The 17085-nt window shown below is 60.4% G+C and overlaps 1 protein-coding gene across 2 annotated transcripts; it reads left to right on the top strand.

Annotated features, from left to right (window-relative positions):
* The first annotated feature begins 211 nt into the window (after positions 1–211).
* Positions 212–15736, top strand: CRIP2 (cysteine rich protein 2). Of its 2 annotated transcripts, none has more exons than XM_075097151.1 (8): positions 212–354; positions 10139–10233; positions 12198–12255; positions 12716–12856; positions 13034–13102; positions 13540–13634; positions 14436–14493; positions 14657–15736. In XM_075097151.1, the coding sequence occupies exons 1-8, from the start codon at positions 312–314 to the stop codon at positions 14722–14724; spliced, it is 627 nt and encodes a 208-aa protein (XP_074953252.1). In that variant the 5' UTR covers positions 212–311; the 3' UTR covers positions 14725–15736. The 2 variants fall into 2 exon arrangements, with proteins under 2 accessions (XP_074953252.1, XP_074953253.1); XM_075097152.1 differs by lacking the exon at positions 212–354 and adding an exon at positions 4034–4203.
* The last annotated feature ends 1349 nt before the right edge of the window (positions 15737–17085 follow it).

Here is a 17085-nt window from a genome sequence, read left to right on the forward strand (position 1 = left end):
TTTTCTTTTTCCTCCCCCAGGAAAGGGGTATCGTGAGCAATTGCATCATTTGGGCTTTCGGAGATGGAGAACAGGGCGGGGGTGCGATGCCCCAGGCTGGGGCTCCGCCGGGCGGGACCGTGCACCTGCCGCGCTCGGACCGGGCCGTGCCGAGCCGTTCCGAGCCGTACCGGGCAGACGCTCCGCCGGCAGCCCCGCCCCGGCCCCCCCCGGGCGGCGGCGGGGCCAGTGGGCGGGGGCCGGGCGGAGCGGGGCTCACGGCTCGGCTCAGCTCGGCTCGGCTCAGCTCCGCTCGGCTCCGCTCTCCCGCCATGGCATCCAAGTGCCCCAAGTGCGACAAGACCGTGTACTTCGGTGAGCACATCCCCGGGGCCCGGCCCCGCATCCCCCTCCCCGAGCCGGGGCGCATCCCCGGGACCCCCGCTCGGCTCCCGGTGCCCCATCCCGGAGCCGGCGCTCATCCCTGCCTCACCCTTCCCCAAGCCCCGGTACATCCCTGGGCCCTCTTCTCCCTCCCGGCGCCGGGGTGTGACCCCCGGGTCCGCCGTCCCCAAGCCCGGCGCATCCCCTGGGTCCCCGCTCGGCCGCGGCCCCCCCGCGCCCGGAGACCGGCCCGGCAGCGGCTGCTGTTCACCCGGGACCCCCTCGCAGCGGCCGCGGCCCCTCTGCTCTGCTCGTTCCCCCCCGAACCCCATTCCCAGGCTGTGCTGGGGGATGCTGCCTGCTGGCCCTGGGGTGGGGGACATGGGGGGGGCTTTTAGAGGGGTCCCGGGCCCCCTCCCCTGCTCCGTGGGCTGGGGAGGTGAAGCAGGGGGCGAGGAGCCCTGGTTGGGGTGTGTGCCCGCAGCCTGTTTTGGGGCTGGGGGGGAGGGGACCTCACGTCCCCGTGTACCCTCTGGCTTGGTTCATAGGGGAACCCAGCCCATCTGACATGGACGTGGTGCTGGGCAGGGGGCTCCCATGATCCGGGGGGGTCCCTTGGTGCGGAGGAGCAGGCAGTGGCAGGTGCAAACAAAACCTTCTCCCAGCCAATTTGTTCCCATTCCCTGCAAACCTCGCTCCAGGTGTGCTGTTCAGCCCTCCCCATCTCACCTCTCACCCAGCCCTCTGCAGGGTGCTTCTGGGCGCGTGAGCTCACGAATGGTGTGGGATTTCTACGGGACTTTTTGAAAGGCAGCGTCTGGGCTCAGAGGTCCATCTCGGCATGCCCGGGCCGGGGTTGGGCAGCAGCAAGTCTCTGCAGGTCTCCGAGGGCCCTGTTTGGGGTTGTGGCTGGTCAGGATCTCTGGGAACCAGGGCTGGGGTGTCTCCCATCGGGCATCCCTGGGTGAGCGCCGCCGCCCAGGTTGCAGAAAAACGCCGGGGGCGGAGGTGGGAGTGAGGGCTGATCCCCTGCCTTGGTGCCTCGCTGCTGCTCCCCAAGGAGCCTGCCTCCGCCCCCTTCCCCCTGTGCAGTGGTGCCCAGCCAGGAGCCTCCCGGGGTGGGCATCTCTGGGGCTGCGCTGCAGACTCAGGGCGGCTCTGGGGACAGATTCAGCACTCCAGCCTGAGCTGTTTCCTGGGCCCTGCTGGCCACAGGGTCCAGCTGGTCTGGCCCGGTGCTGCCTGCACGCCTCCCTGCCCGTCTCCCTCCGGTGCTCCAGGGTCCGGCCCCTGCTGCCTCAGCATGTTTGTTTGGTGGAGAAATACCAAAGGGTCCTGATGGTGCCTGAGTGAGGCATTGGTGCTTTCATTCCTTTCTGGCCATCTCCAAGTAAACACAGAGAAATAGGAATTTGCTGTCTTCCTCCTTTAAATAAACCTATTTGTGTGGGGGTGGGGAGGGCTCGGCCCTTTGGATGTCTTTCCTTGTGTGAATCTTTTCCTTTTTAAGCAGAAAATAGCATGTCCGTCCAGCCAGCTGGGCACTGGCCCGGGGTCAGAGTCACTCCTCTTGCTCTGGGGATGAGCCTGCCCTGCATGGGGGGGGCTGGGGCCAGGCTCAGGGACCCCTGCCTCGCTGCTGGAGGAGGCCAGGAGGTGAAGTGCCAGCCCCCAACAGTGCCTGTGCTCTTTCTCTCTCCCTGTGTGCTGGGGGACTTGTGGGTCTCTCTGGGATGTGGTCTGCGGGGAGTGGTTCTGTACCCCATGCCCCCAGCTGCGTGCTGGCTCTCTCCCCTGGTGGGTCTCTGTAGTTGTAGTTGTCGTTGTCTGTGTCGAGGTCTCTGATGCTCCTTGGCTTCCTGGTCCTTGTCCCCCTGGGGGACACCTTGCTCTGCGGGCAGGGAGGAGGCAGGTGCCCAGCAGTGGGGGAACAGCAGTCCCCATGACACACCTCCCCACGGGGATCATGCAGCCCCTGATGTCCCTAAGAGAGACCAGGGGGTGAATTGAAACGGGAGTGAACCAAAAGCTTCTCTGTGCTTGGATTGAGATAGGCTGGAGCATGTCCTTGCTTGATGTCTTGAGCTTTGCCTTGAGGAACTGCCCAGGCTCCGGTAGAATAAACCTAGGTCCATTTACTTAATGCGTAGAAACTGGACATAACCTCTGAGCCGCCTTTCTGGGACGCAGCTCCGGGGCTTCCTCCCAATGGACCACGTGGTTCGATGGGAAGGCGACGGGAACACTGCGCCCAGCGTTTGGTAACGCTTGTGAATTCCTCGGCTGGCCTGAAGCTTAACGGGGAGGTGATTCATAAAGCCCCGCTTGTTCGGGAGCGCTCCTCGCCTGTGCTGAATGAACGCTGGCAACTATAACTTCTCGAATGCCTGGGATTGCAGCCGTGGGTCATGTGTGAGAAATGCCACTGCGTCCCGTTCCCGGCCCCGCGCAGTGCCTGAGCGGCTGACCAATGCCAACAATCGTGGGTACCGATGGAAAAATCATTTCCAGCCTGCCTGTTGCTTCATGCTCCCTGGAAAAATCCAGTGGGCTCCTCCCTGTGCAGTCAGGAGGATGTGGGCGTTTCCTGAGCTACAGAATGAGCTTTTTTCCTTTAAAAAGCACAGGGAAATATAAAAATAGTTTTCTGGCTTCTTTTCTATTTTTCTTTTTTTAAAAGCAGACTGAGGTCTGTGACATTGTTTCCAGGAGTGGCTGAGGCTAACTTTCCTGTTTTGGGGAGGTTGGAGGGATGAGGTGAATGTTTAACTGGAGGAGCAGCGCTGCCGGCGGCTGCCGGGGCTGGTTCCCATCCCGCGCTGGCAGGTGGCGGCAGGCTGGGTTTGAAGTTGGGTTATCTCTTCTGGCAGGAAGACCTGGAGGGACCAGAGTCGCCTGAAGCCAAACAGCCACACATTTCCCCAGCTCCCTTTTGCATCGCTAGCCTTAAATGAGTTTTGCAGGGTTGCCGGGAGCCCTGGCCAAGCCTTTCTGCCTCCCACCCTCTCTTCCCAGGGAACTGCAGGAGATCGTGGTGGCAGGGGGTTTCCTGTTTTCCCATCCCAAACATGAGGCAGGTGAAAGCCCCAGGGATGCAGCAAGCACATGTGCAGCGTGGTCTGCCAGCGGGCAGCTTTCAGGGAGCTTTCTGCACGTGCTGGGGTGTCTGAGGGCTGGTGGGAGGCTGTTTTTCTCTTTGTTTGGGAAGGGGCATCCTAAAAGCATGTGGGAGTCACCCAGTAGCCCCAGGGCTTGTCCCAGCTCTGTCTGCAGGCAGAACAGCAAAGCTGCTCTCTGGGGACAGTTTGCCAGCGGGATGCCAGAGGAGGACTAAGGACATGGACACATCCAGCTGGGAAGCAAGGAGGTTCCAAGCCTAGTGTGCTCCGAGGGGCCTGCAGCAGATGCCTGACCCTGCTGCCATGCTGACGTCTAGAGTGTGCCAGAGAAGAGGAGTGCAGCAAGACACGAGTGCAGTGAGGTGTGGGGTGCTCTCCCTGCAGAGCACTGTGCCAGTGGGTCAGCCCTGCAGAAATTCAAGCAGCAGAAGCTGCTCCACAATTAATAAGTAACCGCTGTCCTTGGCTTCGGGCACTGGCTGTTGAGGGATGGTGGCCTGCCAGCGGCCCGGCAGGACAGGCAGGAGGGCTTTATTTCCATGACAGTCATCCCTGATAAAGGAAGCAGCTCTTCAAGCACAGCCAGCACAGCAGTCGGCACGTCAGCGTCGGCACGACCCCTGGCTTGCTAGCATGAGGGCTGGCTGGGCTCCTTGGGTAACTGCCGGCTCCGATGTCTCTGGGCGGCTGCTCTCAGAGCGTGCACATACCTTGCAGAATGGTAACTAAGGATGCACCAGTTCCCTGCTCCCCATGCAGGGCCCTGCTGGGGGTGGGGGGATGCCTCTGTGGGAAACTGAAGAACGGACTGATTAGCATTAGCTTTTCCCTCAGGAAAATAGTGTGAGCTATAGAAAATTATCTGTGGGAGGGCAGGATGGGATGGTGTGAGGTTTCGCACACTGTGAAGCGCGCGCTCTGCTGTAGCTGCTGGAGCTCTTGCACTGTGTGGTACCGGCATCTTGTGTGCACGTTTATGGGCAGTTGCCAGCCTTGTGGGGAGCTGGGGCTCAGCTGCTGTGGGACACAGGGATCTGCAGGGATGTGCCCACAGGAGTTGTGCCAGGGGTTTGTGCTGACCGTCCCAGTTGCCTTGCTCTCCCTGTGCTGCCAGCCTGTGGGGAACAGTGCTCCTCCTGCAGCCATGGGTGACAGAGGCTTGGGGCTGGCAGGCAGCTCTCTGCAAGCCTGGCTGGTCCTGAGCGACTCTGTTTGGTGTGTGGTTTATGGAGCTCTGCACCCTTGTCTCAGGTCCCAGGCAGGCCTTGGACAGAGCTCCTTGTGTTCCTGTCCTCCCTCCCTGTCCCTGGCAGGAGCACAGGGATGGGGAGATGTGAGGTGTTGGGACTGGAAAGGAAATGCAAAGAAAGGCAGAACAGAAACACCCAAGTGAGAAGTAATGGAAAATCTGTCACTGCAATGTTGCAATCAAATACGGAGCTCGGAGCCTGCGCTGTGGTGCCATTTTTGGCTGTGGTGGGGTGGTGGTGCCCATCACTCCTGCCAAGGGGCTGGGAAGCCCTGAAGCAACTAGGGACGTGATGGTGGGGGACAGGTCCTGGCATGCAGGTGGGGAGAGCTCTCCCACCAGCCTGCTGTGCACCTGCTGGTGGGGAGTGCCGGTGCTGCAGCCCCCAGAGAGGTCCTGAGCATCCTCTCCCACTACCATCTCCGTTCACACAGCCCTGGGCCAAACCCTGCTTGGAGCTGGTTGTGCCGCACAGCTGTGGGAAGCCAGCAGGGTGTGGAGGTGAGCAGCTGTGGGGCTGGAGGGGCGCTTAGACAGGCTTGGCTGCTCCAGCATGTCTCCGAGTCCTGCTCTTGCTGACAGGGGCCAGGGAACTGTCTCACCCTCCTGGCGCTGCCGGCCAGAGATGGTGTCTTAGCACACAGGTGGAACACCATGCTCTGGACCCCAGGGAGGGGTTTTGCTTGTGTGCCTGCCCATGCCCTGTCGCTCTGCTGGCCACTCTGCCCTCGCCATGTGGTGGGGTGAGAGGATGGCTGCAGGCTGCCTGGATTCCTGTTTCTGGCTGGGGGTCCTGCCTGCAACGCCTTGCATGTAGGTCTGTGCCGTGGCAAGAAAGCAGATGATTTCTTGAGCTCAGCCCTGGCTGAACCAATGCCTGGCAAGAGGCACTGCTGATCCTCTCCCAGCACAGCCATGGTCGAGCTGCCTGGCCTCAGAGCCAGAGGGATGCATCCTGTGTGGACGCTGCTTGATGAAGTACAGCAGGCCTGTGGAAAATGGAGAGGGACTTACTGGATGCAGCCCTGGCCCTGTGAACCAGAGCAGGAGGTTGAAGACTCACAGCCAGGAAAGTGCCTGCAGTAGGTGAGGTTTTGTCAGCAGAGAGGCAGGGAGCGGGGGTGGATGGGAGCCACGCCATGCATTAGGGCTGCGTCTGGAAATCAAACAATCCTTGCTAATACCCGAGTGGCTGGGCTACACTGGGGCTACACTGTTGGGCTACACTGGGGAAGACCTTGTCTCTCTCCTTGTCTAGAAGCAAGGCCCTGGGAAGTGGGACCCCCTGCCTGGGGTATTCCTCATTCCCCCTCCCTGGCTGCACTCCCTGGTGAGGCTGTACTGAGCTGGCTTTGTTGCACACTTGGAGGGAGCCCAGCAAGTGAGCAGCTTGGGGCTGGAGGGCTTGCTTTGCCTTGCTTTGGGGGGGAGCTAAATATATATGTACGTCTTGGCCACAAAATCACAGTGCAGCATAACCGTCTGCACCAGCTGTGTGACAGGGGAGAGGAGCTGCCTGGCTATGCCTGAGAAGGGCAGGAGGGGATGGGGTGGGGGGCATGGGAAGGCAGCACAGACCATTCCCAGGGGACCAGCAGGGCACCGTGCTGGTGGCATGGCGTGGCAGGAAAGTTCCTCCACCTTTTCCATCTCCTAGCCATGCTTTGAAGGGCTGGGGAGGGGATGAAGCTTCTGGCTGCCTGTGCTCTAGGCTTTGTTTCCAGCCATTCACCAGGCTCCTTTCCCTGTGCTCATCTCTCTTATTCACTCCTTTGTGCCTGCGACTGCCTTGAAGCGCATCTGCAGTTGATCTGACTGCACCCCTCTCCTCCAGGGATGACTGTCGCTGGGTTCCTGAGGGGATTTGGCATCTTTATCGCCAGACTGGGCTTTGTCAGCCCTTCTCTGCGTCCTCCCCGGGCTGTGGTGGGATGGATGGGGCACAGCCCAGCCCTTTGCAGAGATGCGGTTGCAGCTACGCTTGCATTTGCCGAATAAACCTCTGCTGGAAGCAGTGCTGACGTTAGGCTGTGGAAATACCTGTGCAAGGGCCTGGAGCTGGCTTGACATGGCCCCAGCTCTGAGGCTGGGAGGAGGGATACTCCCTTCCCACCCCGAAAAGATGCACTCACCTCTAGCCTGTGCCAGCTGCCTTGCCTGGGCATGGCAGGTAATTAAGGGATGAGCCACGTTGGCTCCTGGGTGGGGCTGCCACAGAGCTCGGGGAGCAGACTGCCTCGGCAGCCCCCTCAGGCGCTTTTCTGCTCCTTCCCCCTTATTTTCCCTGTGTCTGGTGGTGTCCCTCATCGGCACGGGCTGCACCTCCTGTATGGTGCAAATCCACCCCACGGCTACATTCTGCAGCTGGCCATATACCCAGCTGTGCCTCCACATCTCTTCCATGGGGGCATTTCTGCTAGGGGAGAGCTTTATGATCGATGGGCACCTGGTGCCCACCCACAGAGAGGTGGGTAACCCAGGGCAGGCAAACCCAGAGCTGCGGACGTTTGGCAGAGGCCAAATTCCTGCAGCCGACTACCCTTACCTCTGCCCTTCCTGTGGGTGCTGCATGGGTGGTTTAAATTTCGCTGCTCTGGCAGTGCTGATGGTGGGGTGCCCCCTGGAGTTGGGGGAAGTGGAGTGGGGCTCCCCCCAGGAGCTCCCCGGGGTCTCTGTCACGGTGGGAGGATGTGGCCAGGGACTTCTCCTCTGGAGCTGATGCAGCGGTGGAGCAAATGTGGCCAGGTGACAGGAAATCTGGGCTCTGGTGCTTTCCCTCCTCAGTGATTTATGGGGCAGTTCAGCCATGGGCAGGACGCCACTGCCCTGGAAATGGGCTGGGGTGGCTCCAAGCTGCTTCCTCTGCTCGGCGCGAACAATGCCGCCTGGAAAGCTGTCCCAGCTATGCCGGCCCCCTCCACAGCCCCTGGGGGCCCTTGTTTGCAGCCAGAGGATGCCTGACCAACCTCTGCATGGCATTTCCACCCGGAGGCAAGGGGCAGCCCCCGTGGTTCCCAGGCTGCCCCTGTGCCCTGGGAGCAGGACTGTGCAGGGGGCCACCTCCTTCTTCCTGCTCCATCCCCTGCCAGGGGCTGTGGGTGCTGGTGAGGTCCCCCTTGCTCTGTGTGGCCCAGGGATGCCTTGGTGGGGGGGTGCAATCAACAGGAAGCAGCAGAGATTTACAGCTGCCTGAAATATTACAGAGGGGGGAGACATTGGGAGGGGCATCTCGTCTTGCAGGGGCAGGAAGGAGCTGATGTGGGCTGTGGCCAGCTGTAATTGCAATGGCCTCTGGAAAACATCCGCCAGGAGTTTCCTCCTTGCTTTGTACCCAGGGTTGCAACAACACTGGGCTGGGATGGCGGGGGTAGCCAGGGATGACGCAGCCAAAGTGCAGCCTGGCCTAACTGTGCATCTGCTGTGACAAAGCCAAGCAGCTCTTTGGCCCCGAGCCCCTGGCTCAGCTTTCAGCCCATCACGCTCTGTTTCCCAACCTGGTCACCCTGGGGAGGCACCCATTCCTGCTGGGGAGGGCTTGGGGGGGGATGCAAGGCTCCTATAACATCCCCAAGACAGTGGGGTGCTGGGATCTGTGTCCCCCTCACTTTTGGGGACCGCTTGCAGGGTTGAGGACTGTGTGTCCTGGGGCTGGTCCTCTGCCCTTGGGGGAGGCTGAGGGCTGCAGAGGAAGGGGAACGCAGGGTCCAGCCCTGGCCCCTTCCCCATGTGCTGCCTGCTGTGAGAGGCTGGGGAAGCACGAGCTCTCCTGAGCCCTTGGGCTTAGGGGCCAGCAGGGATTTGCCCTGGCACCTTTGAGCAGGCAGGCATAGATCCCTAGCTGCAGCGGGGCACACCTTCATCCTGCATCTGCTCCTGCCTGGGGTTTGGTCCAACAGCCTGGACTTGTGGGTGGCATCACGGCGAGGTCATTTCAGAGCTGCTTCCAGCTGATGCTGGTCCCCCAAGCCTGTCCTCTATGTGCTTGCTTGGGGATGCTCTCAGAGCTCTCCCCTGCACCCCAGTGCAATGGCTCCATCTCTGCCCCCTCACACTGCCCTCCTCTCCCACCGGCCACCCTGCTTTGCCCCAGGGCTGATTTTCTGGGTGGTGGTGGCAGTTGTTTCCGCTTATCTTGGCCCTGCAACATGCCCTGGACACAGCTGTTTGCCTTGGGAGGAGGGTGGCTCTGGAAGCCAGGACCTGCCCTTGGGGAGCTCTTGACCCCTATCTTGACCTGATGCAAACAGGTGACGTTTGCTGAGGTCCTCGGGGCGGGGGGAAAAAGGGTTGGGAAACCTGCTGTTACAGAGGACGTGTTGTAGAGCAAGGCTGGGCCCTGGTTGTGCTTTTATTTGCTTGTTAAATATTTTATTTGGCTCTTGTGATTTAGTTTTACAGTGGCTTTAACGGGATCACGTTGTTTTCCAGCTGTCTTCGCGCATGTGTGGGGGAGAGGGAGGATGAACGGGAATCAGTGGGGGGCACAGGGCAATGCCCAGCACCCCAGGAGCAGGGACAGTGTGAGGCTGGGGATGCAGGATGAGGACTGGCAGCCCATGCTACCTCCAGGGTGATCCTGGAGACGTACAGTTCGGGGCCAGCCAGAGGAGGTGCATTTGTGTAACCAGCCCCAAAGCATTTTTCTTCCCTGAATATGCCCATTTGAAATGATGCTTTGAAACTGTTTTTGGTGTGGGCAGCAAGTTGCTCTGCAGGTTTCTGGCGCTCTGGGGCAATGCAGGGACCATGCCCGCCTACCCCTCTGCATGTCACACCTGCTTCTGGGCTGGGGGCAAGGGGGGGAGCTCTCACACACCTAAGAGACGGGTGTTTTCCAGGGCCAAACATCCATCCTTGGTGACACTGGAGGCTGTCTGCCGTCCCGTCCTCCCAGCATGTGGGTATCCTGGGAGCAGTGCTGGGGGCAGCTCTGGCTGAGGGCTGGAACCTTGGCCAAGGCTCCCCGGGGAGCACTGGGGATACCAAGAGGCTGGGTGCATGTGGGGGAGGCATGACGAAACAGGTGGGGTGGGGTAGGCATGGTAACACCAGATATTTGAAGGGGAACAGGGTCATCCTGGGAAATGTGGTGGGTAAAAATAGACGCAGGGAGTTGGAAGGCAAACGCTACCATTGCTGGACTGGTGCGTGGGAAAGGGTGTCTGTGCGATGGCAGAGGTGGTGCTGTGGGGATCAGAGGCTGGAGGGCCTGTGGCCATGGTCTGAATGGGTCCAGGGGACTTGCGGGCTGCAGCAAAGCGGTCTCTGCAGTGTGGCTGATTTGCACAGCGCGCCGATGAGCAGCCCCACTTGAGCGCAGCCCCCCCGTGGTGCCTGGAGTCTGGCTTCCCCTGGGGCTTTAGCAGGTGCTGGGCAGTCGCTCACCCCTCCCTCATGTTCCCTGCAGCTGAGAAGGTGTCCTCCCTGGGCAAGGACTGGCACAAGTTCTGCCTGAAGTGTGAGCGCTGTAACAAGACCCTGACCCCAGGTGGGCACGCTGAGGTAAGAGCCGCTGGGGCAGATGGGGTGGGGAAGCCGTGTTGCCATGCAGGGGTGGCCTGGTGGTCTCCCCAGGGCTCTCCAGCACCCCAGGGATGGGGAGTCCTAGGAATTGGGCTGGGGCAGGTACCTGATGCCATGCAGGTGGGCTGTCCCTGCAGCAGGCAAGCCCAAGAGCGCACGCTGTGGCTTCAAATGCTGCTGCTGCTGTGACCTGTGGTGCTCGAGAGCTCTCGTGCATGGTCCTGGGCAAGCCACAGAGTGGTGCTGGCACCACGTGTGGTGCCTCAGCTGTGCCACTTCGGTGTGGGCTCCCAGGCAGCCTGTGGCAGGGCCTGGTGTGCCCTGGCAAGCACTTGAAGCAGCTCTGTGCACTGAGCACGCTTGTTTGAGCATCACGCTGGCTATGAAGCCATGTGGGTGCCGAGAGCCTGCACCTGAGCATAGTTAAAAACACCAAAAATGGGGGATGCGTGGGTTGCCATGGCATTGGTAGCTCAGCACTGGTGCTTTTGGCACCCTGGGGCTTGCACTGGAGTGTGATGCCCAGCGCTTGGGAGCGCAAGGGTGCCGTGCCGGCGATGGCAGGTGCTTCAGGCCTGGGAGCAACTGTGTTTTTCTTGTGCAGTGCCCCAGCGTGACACCCAGTGCCCTGGGTTTTGCACAGCGCCAGTCATGCCAAAGTGTCACCAGCTCTTTAGCGCAGCTTTAGCACGTGGCACAGCTGGGGAGCAGGCGGCAGTGGCAGGGGCAGTGTGCTGGTTGCTATCAGCCCATGGAGGGAGTGAGGCCGGTCCTGCCTGGGGAGGATGGGGCTGCGTGGGTGGATCTGTGCTTCAGGCTGGGTTAAGCCCAGGGGATTTGCTGCTTATCCATATAAGGCCAGATTCTGCTCCCGTGGGGATGGCAGCCAAGCCCCCACTGACTGTGCCGACAGCAGGATTTGGCCCTTCCCTGCTTTTTCTCCCTCCTTCCAAGCCAGCATGTCCAGCTGGGTGGGAAAGGTGTCGCTGGGAGACCAGCTAAATGTTTACCCTCCCATCCAGCATGGTAATGCTGCGAGCACACTGATCTTTGTGCCTTGCGATATTTTGCAGCTGCCTGCCCGCTCCCCCAGCTGCACCCAGCCCTCACATTCAGCATGGCATTGCTTGAGGAGGTGAGGGAAGGGACATCACTTCTGCTCCACTACTGTCCTGCCCATTTTGGACAAGGCATCCTTGCCTTGCAGCAGAGGGTATGGAGGGCAGGAGCATAGGGCGCGAAGCAGGGCTGAGATGCTGAATGGAGCTGAACAGGTGATGGGGTGGGTTCGTGCCTGAGAATAGGGTCCCAGTGGGTTTTCCACACAGGGCGTGTGTCTGGCAGCACCGCTAGCCCCCTGCCCCAGGCACAAACACTCTTTCTTTTCTGTTGGACTCGGTTCCTGGTGGCCCATGAGAAACAGCTGTGGGGAGCTCCGGGGCTTATCACCCACTTCATGTCTTCCTGTGATAATCACCCCCAGGCGATAGTGGGGCCGATAGTGGCTGGGCTGGGACCAGCGTCCACGCAGGGCCTCTGATCTCAGGCCAAGGTGAGGGGGGAGGCGAAGCTCGGTGGAAGCCACTGTGCTCTGTGTGCCTGATAACATCCTGACCAGAGGCTTAACGGCAAAGTGGCGCCTTACTGGGTGCCAATGGCACGCCACTGGGTTGGAGCTTGGAGATGCTCTCAGCTGAACAGCCACAGAGCGTTGATGCTCCAGCCCCACGGTACGTCATGTGCAGAACAGCCAGTGTGTTTGAAGCAGGTGAAATCCTTGAGTGCTCAGGTCGGGTGAGGCTGTTGCTGGCAGACCCGCAGGCTGGGTGTATTTTGGGGTGTAGGCATGGCCAAGGTGGTCTCTGAACACCAGTGGGGATGGAAGCAGTCCCGAGGGAACTGTGGTCACCACCTGGCATCCTAACACTCCTCTCTCTCCCCAGCACGATGGGAAGCCCTTCTGCCACAAGCCTTGCTACGCCACGCTGTTTGGCCCCAAAGGTATGTCTGTGCTCCCCCCCGTGCCTGTGCAGCCATGCCTGGGGCTGCAGAAGGGGCCAGGTCCCCCTGTCCTCACTGGAAGGGAGCTGTGGCCCTGAAAGCACCCCAGGTGCCAGGCTAGCATGGGCTGAGCATGGGCTCCCCTTTTGCAGAGGGAGACAAGAGCTGCTGGAGGGAGGGAGGGATCTGTCCTGCCAGCTGTTGCCTTTTTTTTTTTTTTTTTTTTTTTTAATTTGGAAGACAAATTCCCATTCAAACAGAAGGTGGAGTCACTCTCCTATCCCAGACATGGTTGGAGAAAGCCTGGGTCAGGAGAAAGCAAGCCAGGGCTGAGGTGCAGCAGTGTCCGCAGTGGCCCTGTGGCTCAGTGGGGCTGGGGGAGGTGGGACAGGGGGCTGGGGGGAGGATAGAGACCCCAAGTGCTCCCATGCCACTGCAGCCTCTCTCTGCCTCAATGCAGGGGTGAACATTGGTGGTGCCGGGTCCTACATCTATGAGAAGCCGCAGATCGAAGGGCAGGCCGCTCCGGGGCCCATTGAACACCCAGCGAAGGTGGAGGAGAGAAAGGTGAACACCGCGCCTCCCAAGGGACCCAGCAAAGGTGAGGGCAGGATGGGCAGCCTGGCCCTCTGCCACGGCATTCAGCAAGTCCAGAGCCACTGTGTTTGGTGATGGAGTGGGGTGCAGGGTGTGTGTGGGGGGTCCTCCGCACTCGTGCGTCCCGGCTGAGAAGTCCCTCCACTTCCCATGCCCATGCCCATGTCATCTCTTCTTCCAGCCTCCAGCGTCACCACCTTCACTGGGGAGCCCAACATGTGCCCACGCTGTGGCAAGAGAGTCTACTTTGGTAAGGTGGTGAGTGGGCAGTAGGTGCATGCCCCAGTGTGGCACGGCACCACGGTGCTGGGGCTCCGTGCAGGACCCCGGGGCATGCAGAGGGGCTGGGAGGGGGTTTTGGCTCAGAGATGGAGTTGCAGGCACAGAGGGATGTGCTCAAGGAGCCTGCAGGGATGGGTTGTCTTGGAGGAGCTCCTGAGTGCAGGGATTAATGTGTCGTGTCCCCTGCTGTCGCTTCCCAGGTGGGTGGCATGGGCTTAATAGCTGTCCTCGGACAACCTCTGTCACCTGTGAGGCAGCAGAGGGGTGGGAGAGACGCAGGAGGCTGGGGTGCACAGGGTTGTCTCAGGATTTTTTGTGCAGAGGTGATGTCCCCATGGGGTGTGCTCCCTCTCGGCACGTGTGCAGGGGGGCTGGCATGACCCTCCTTCTTTGTCCCCACTCTAGCCGAGAAGGTGACTTCACTGGGGAAGGACTGGCACCGGCCCTGCCTACGCTGCGAGCGCTGCAGCAAGACGCTGACCCCAGGGGGCCACGCCGAGGTAAGGATGTCCCGGCCCCCAGAGGCCTGGGCAGCGCACATGGGGGATGCCAGGGGGGCATGGCTGAGCTGTGCCATGCTGGCTGGGCAGCCCCTGCCTGTGCAAGAGGACAGGACAGGGCTGGCAGGGGCAGCTCCTGCAGTCTGGGGGAGAACTTGGGGGGCTGGGGTGTGGGTGTCCGCAGGGGATGTGCAGAGTGGGAGAGGTGCCCAGCCAGGGGTACACATCCTGGGATGATCATATGTTTATGTCCTCTGTAATATAAATGAAGACACCATCATTGCTGTAGCAAGCTGATTGTCTCCCGAAATTAAAAATCTTTACGTTATTCTTAAATGAAAGTAAAATGTTTAATTCTTAAACAGCATTAGTGCGGATACTGTCTAGCTGCTTTGAAACAGATCTAATAGCAAATAACATTGGTTATTTTCCTATAAAATAAATATTAAACTATAAATTTCGTATTAGATTTATAAATATATTTTATATTTATTTATATAAAAATATAAAATTATTTTCCTATCAAAGCCTCCCTGGCTTTCCCAGTGGAAAACAAACAGAGGGATGTTACGTAGCATGGTGACACTGTTCCCCCCAGCATGGGGTTGCTGAGCAGGCGCAGCACCTGAGCGGAGCTGCCAGTGGAAAAGCCCAGGCCTGCAGGCCAGCAGCAGTGGAGCTGGAATGCAGTGCGGGGGCATAGGCCACCCTCCCCACCCCAACCCCTCGGAGCTGCCATGTCCAGAGCCTTTCCCCAGCCCCCTGCCGCAGGTGACGTGCTTTTCTCTCTGCCCCACGCAGCATGATGGACAGCCGTACTGCCATAAGCCCTGCTACGGGATCCTCTTTGGGCCAAAGGGTGAGTGCCTGGGGGCGCATGGGATCAGGAGCTGGTCTGGGGGCACGTGCCCTGCCTGGGCTGCTGCTCTTGATGCTCATGCCACCACCCAGAGGGGACATCTCCCTGGAGCGTGCCACCTTCCTGCCCAGGTCCTCACCCTCCTGTATCTCCCGCTGTGCAGGTGTCAACACCGGAGCTGTGGGAAGCTACATCTATGACAAAGACCCTGAGGCGAAGAACCAGCCCTAGATGGCATCCCCCTGCCCGCCTGCTCTGTGCCCCTGTACTAGCCTCCTGCTCGCAGCTGGAGCAGACCCTCGCCAGGCTGGCCACGGAGCTGTGCTCTCTCTGCTGTCTCTACTCTGGGCAGGACGGCCCTGCCCAGCGGTTTATATATTATAGTCTTTAATATAAGCTTTAATATAAGCTTCAGTGTTTAAAAGCAAAAGTAGAAGGTGTCTCTGGTGGTTCCCAATGCGCTCTGCCCTCACCAGCCCTCCCACCAGCCCCCTAAGTGCGGGAGGCAGCAGAGTGGGTGTGGGGATGTCACCTTGCACAGGGGACAGTGGGTGGCACCCGAGGAGCTGAAAGTGGGGGGGAGGTGGTGGCAGGAGTCCCACCATGGGAAGGTGCTCCCCACTGCCCCCCGCATGGAGGACGATGGAGCTGGGCAGGCATCCTGTGGCACTTGGGCCGGTGGTCAGGGTGCCCAGTGCTGTTCCTCACCAGCCACTGGGGATGTGTGGGTCCCCTGAGGGCTCTGGCCCACCTGGCAGCACTGCCCTTCTCCTGGCCCTTCCCAGGTTCCACGCCCTGGCTTTCACTCTCCCCGGGGCTTGCAGCCAACCCCAGCCACCACTGGGGTTGCAGGGTTGCAGAGCTGGGGGGGCAGCTGGTAGCCGCAGCCCCTGGGCAGCGGGCTGCTTCCTGCCTTCGGAGGGCAGAGCGCATTGGGCTGGCTGCTCTGTGGTGGGACACCTGCCCCCTTCCCAGAGCCGGAGGTTTCTTGTTGTGGTTGTTTATTTATAAGCAGTTGTAAATGTGCCCCTTGCTTTGGAGACTGACACACGCCCACCAGTCTCACCCGTCCCCCCTGTGTACACCCAGCCCCACTGCTGCCCAGGAGGCTCGGGAGGGAGCCAGTGCAGGGGACCTGCCAGGGCAGTGAGCCCTGGGGTGCCAGCACCCTCCTCTCTCCTGGCTCCCTGCACCACTGCAGGGCTGACTTTTGTTATTCGCTGACAATAAAGGTTTTGAGAGATGTGTTGTGTGGCTTGGCTCTGGGCAGAGCAGGGGGAAAGCTGTGTGCCCTGTGCAGCATCTCTCTCGTCCCGGGACAGTGTGCGGACCCTGCTGCTACGGTCCTGCCTCAGTTGGCTCCTCCTGGGGCAAGACAGAGTAGCCTTAGCCCCAGCCAAGCCCGAGCTGCCCAGGCCAGAGCTGCTCTTGGTGCAGCACAAGCCATGGCCTCTTCTGGGCTGTGAGCAGGACGGGCTTGTAGGAGGCTGTGCTGGCCCTGCAGAGGGCATGGCATGGGATGGGATCCTCCCTGGCTTTGCAGGGTGGAAAACTAATGGAGGGATGTTACATAGCATGGTGACACTGCTTCCCTCAGGATGGGGTTGCTGAGCAGGCGCAGCGCCTGAGCGGGGCTGCCAGTGGGAAAGGCCGGGCCGGCAGCAGCAGGGCTGGAATGCAGTGTGGGGGGTATGGGCCACCCCTCCTACCTCCTGGGAGCTGCCATGTCCCCAGCCAGATACCAGCCCTGCTGCCAGACCTGGTTTTAGACATCCAGCTATTCCCCCTAGGAGGTCGGTGTCTGGAAAGCAAGGCACGGAGGCTGGGGCTGCCAAGGCAAACACTGGCTCTGGGAACCACGGGTCTGGCTTGTCCCTTCCAGCAGGTTCTTGCAAGAGCCCTGTTCAGCTGGCTGTGTGCCCCTGGGGGACACAGGCATCCTGCTGGCCCTGTTTGCTGGGGAAAACAGGGACCTGGTGCCCCTGCAAGGTCTTGCATCCTTGTAGTAGCCTCAGCCCTGGAGCTGCTCCATCACCGTGCAGGAGTGGGGTGGGTGGGCACCAGCTGCAGCCCCCAGCCTTGCTCCTTGCCCAGGCATGGCTAGGAAATGCAATGGGCACTGCAGAACAGGAATGCTGGCTCTGTCCGTGCGTTGTGCGTGTGGGGAGCATTTGGCCACAGTGGCATCCCCTGGGCTCAGGCAGCTGGCAGAGCAGTGGGCACGGGAGCTGCTGGTTTCCCCTCTGCTGGTGGCAATCCCAGTGGCACGCAGCCTTTTCCCAGGCGTGGAGGGCTTGTCAGCGTGGTTACCAGGCCAGGGAATGGGCTGTGTGTGTCCATGTTTTGGTGAGGTTTCTATGGAGATGTGACCCCTCTGATGCTTTAGGGGTCAAGGCTGCTGTGTAAATCAGCATGGTGTTGCTCCGCCAGCTCCTTCCCTGACCCACAGCAGAGAGCTGGGCCCTCGCAGCCAAACTTTAATAAGTTTGCCCCATGCAGCAGCAGTGGTGCTGGGGTGGAATGTCCCCATTGCCTGTCTAGGACCTGGCACAGCTGCCAGCAAAGCCCTTGGCATGAATCCAGCTCTCTTTG

This window comes from Phalacrocorax aristotelis, chromosome 6 (assembly GCF_949628215.1).
Source record: "Phalacrocorax aristotelis chromosome 6, bGulAri2.1, whole genome shotgun sequence".
NCBI lineage: Eukaryota > Metazoa > Chordata > Aves > Suliformes > Phalacrocoracidae > Phalacrocorax > Phalacrocorax aristotelis.

Coding starts and splice junctions, on each gene's coding strand:
- CRIP2 (XM_075097152.1), top strand. CDS start 4,116: ATGAGGGCTGGCTGGGCTCCTTGGGTAACTGCCGGCTCCGATGTCTCT. Junction 4,204..10,138: donor TGCACATACCTTGCAGAATG/GTAACTAAGGAT, acceptor TGTTCCCTGCAG/CTGAGAAGGTGTCCTCCCTG. Junction 12,256..12,715: donor CACGCTGTTTGGCCCCAAAG/GTATGTCTGTGC, acceptor GCCTCAATGCAG/GGGTGAACATTGGTGGTGCC.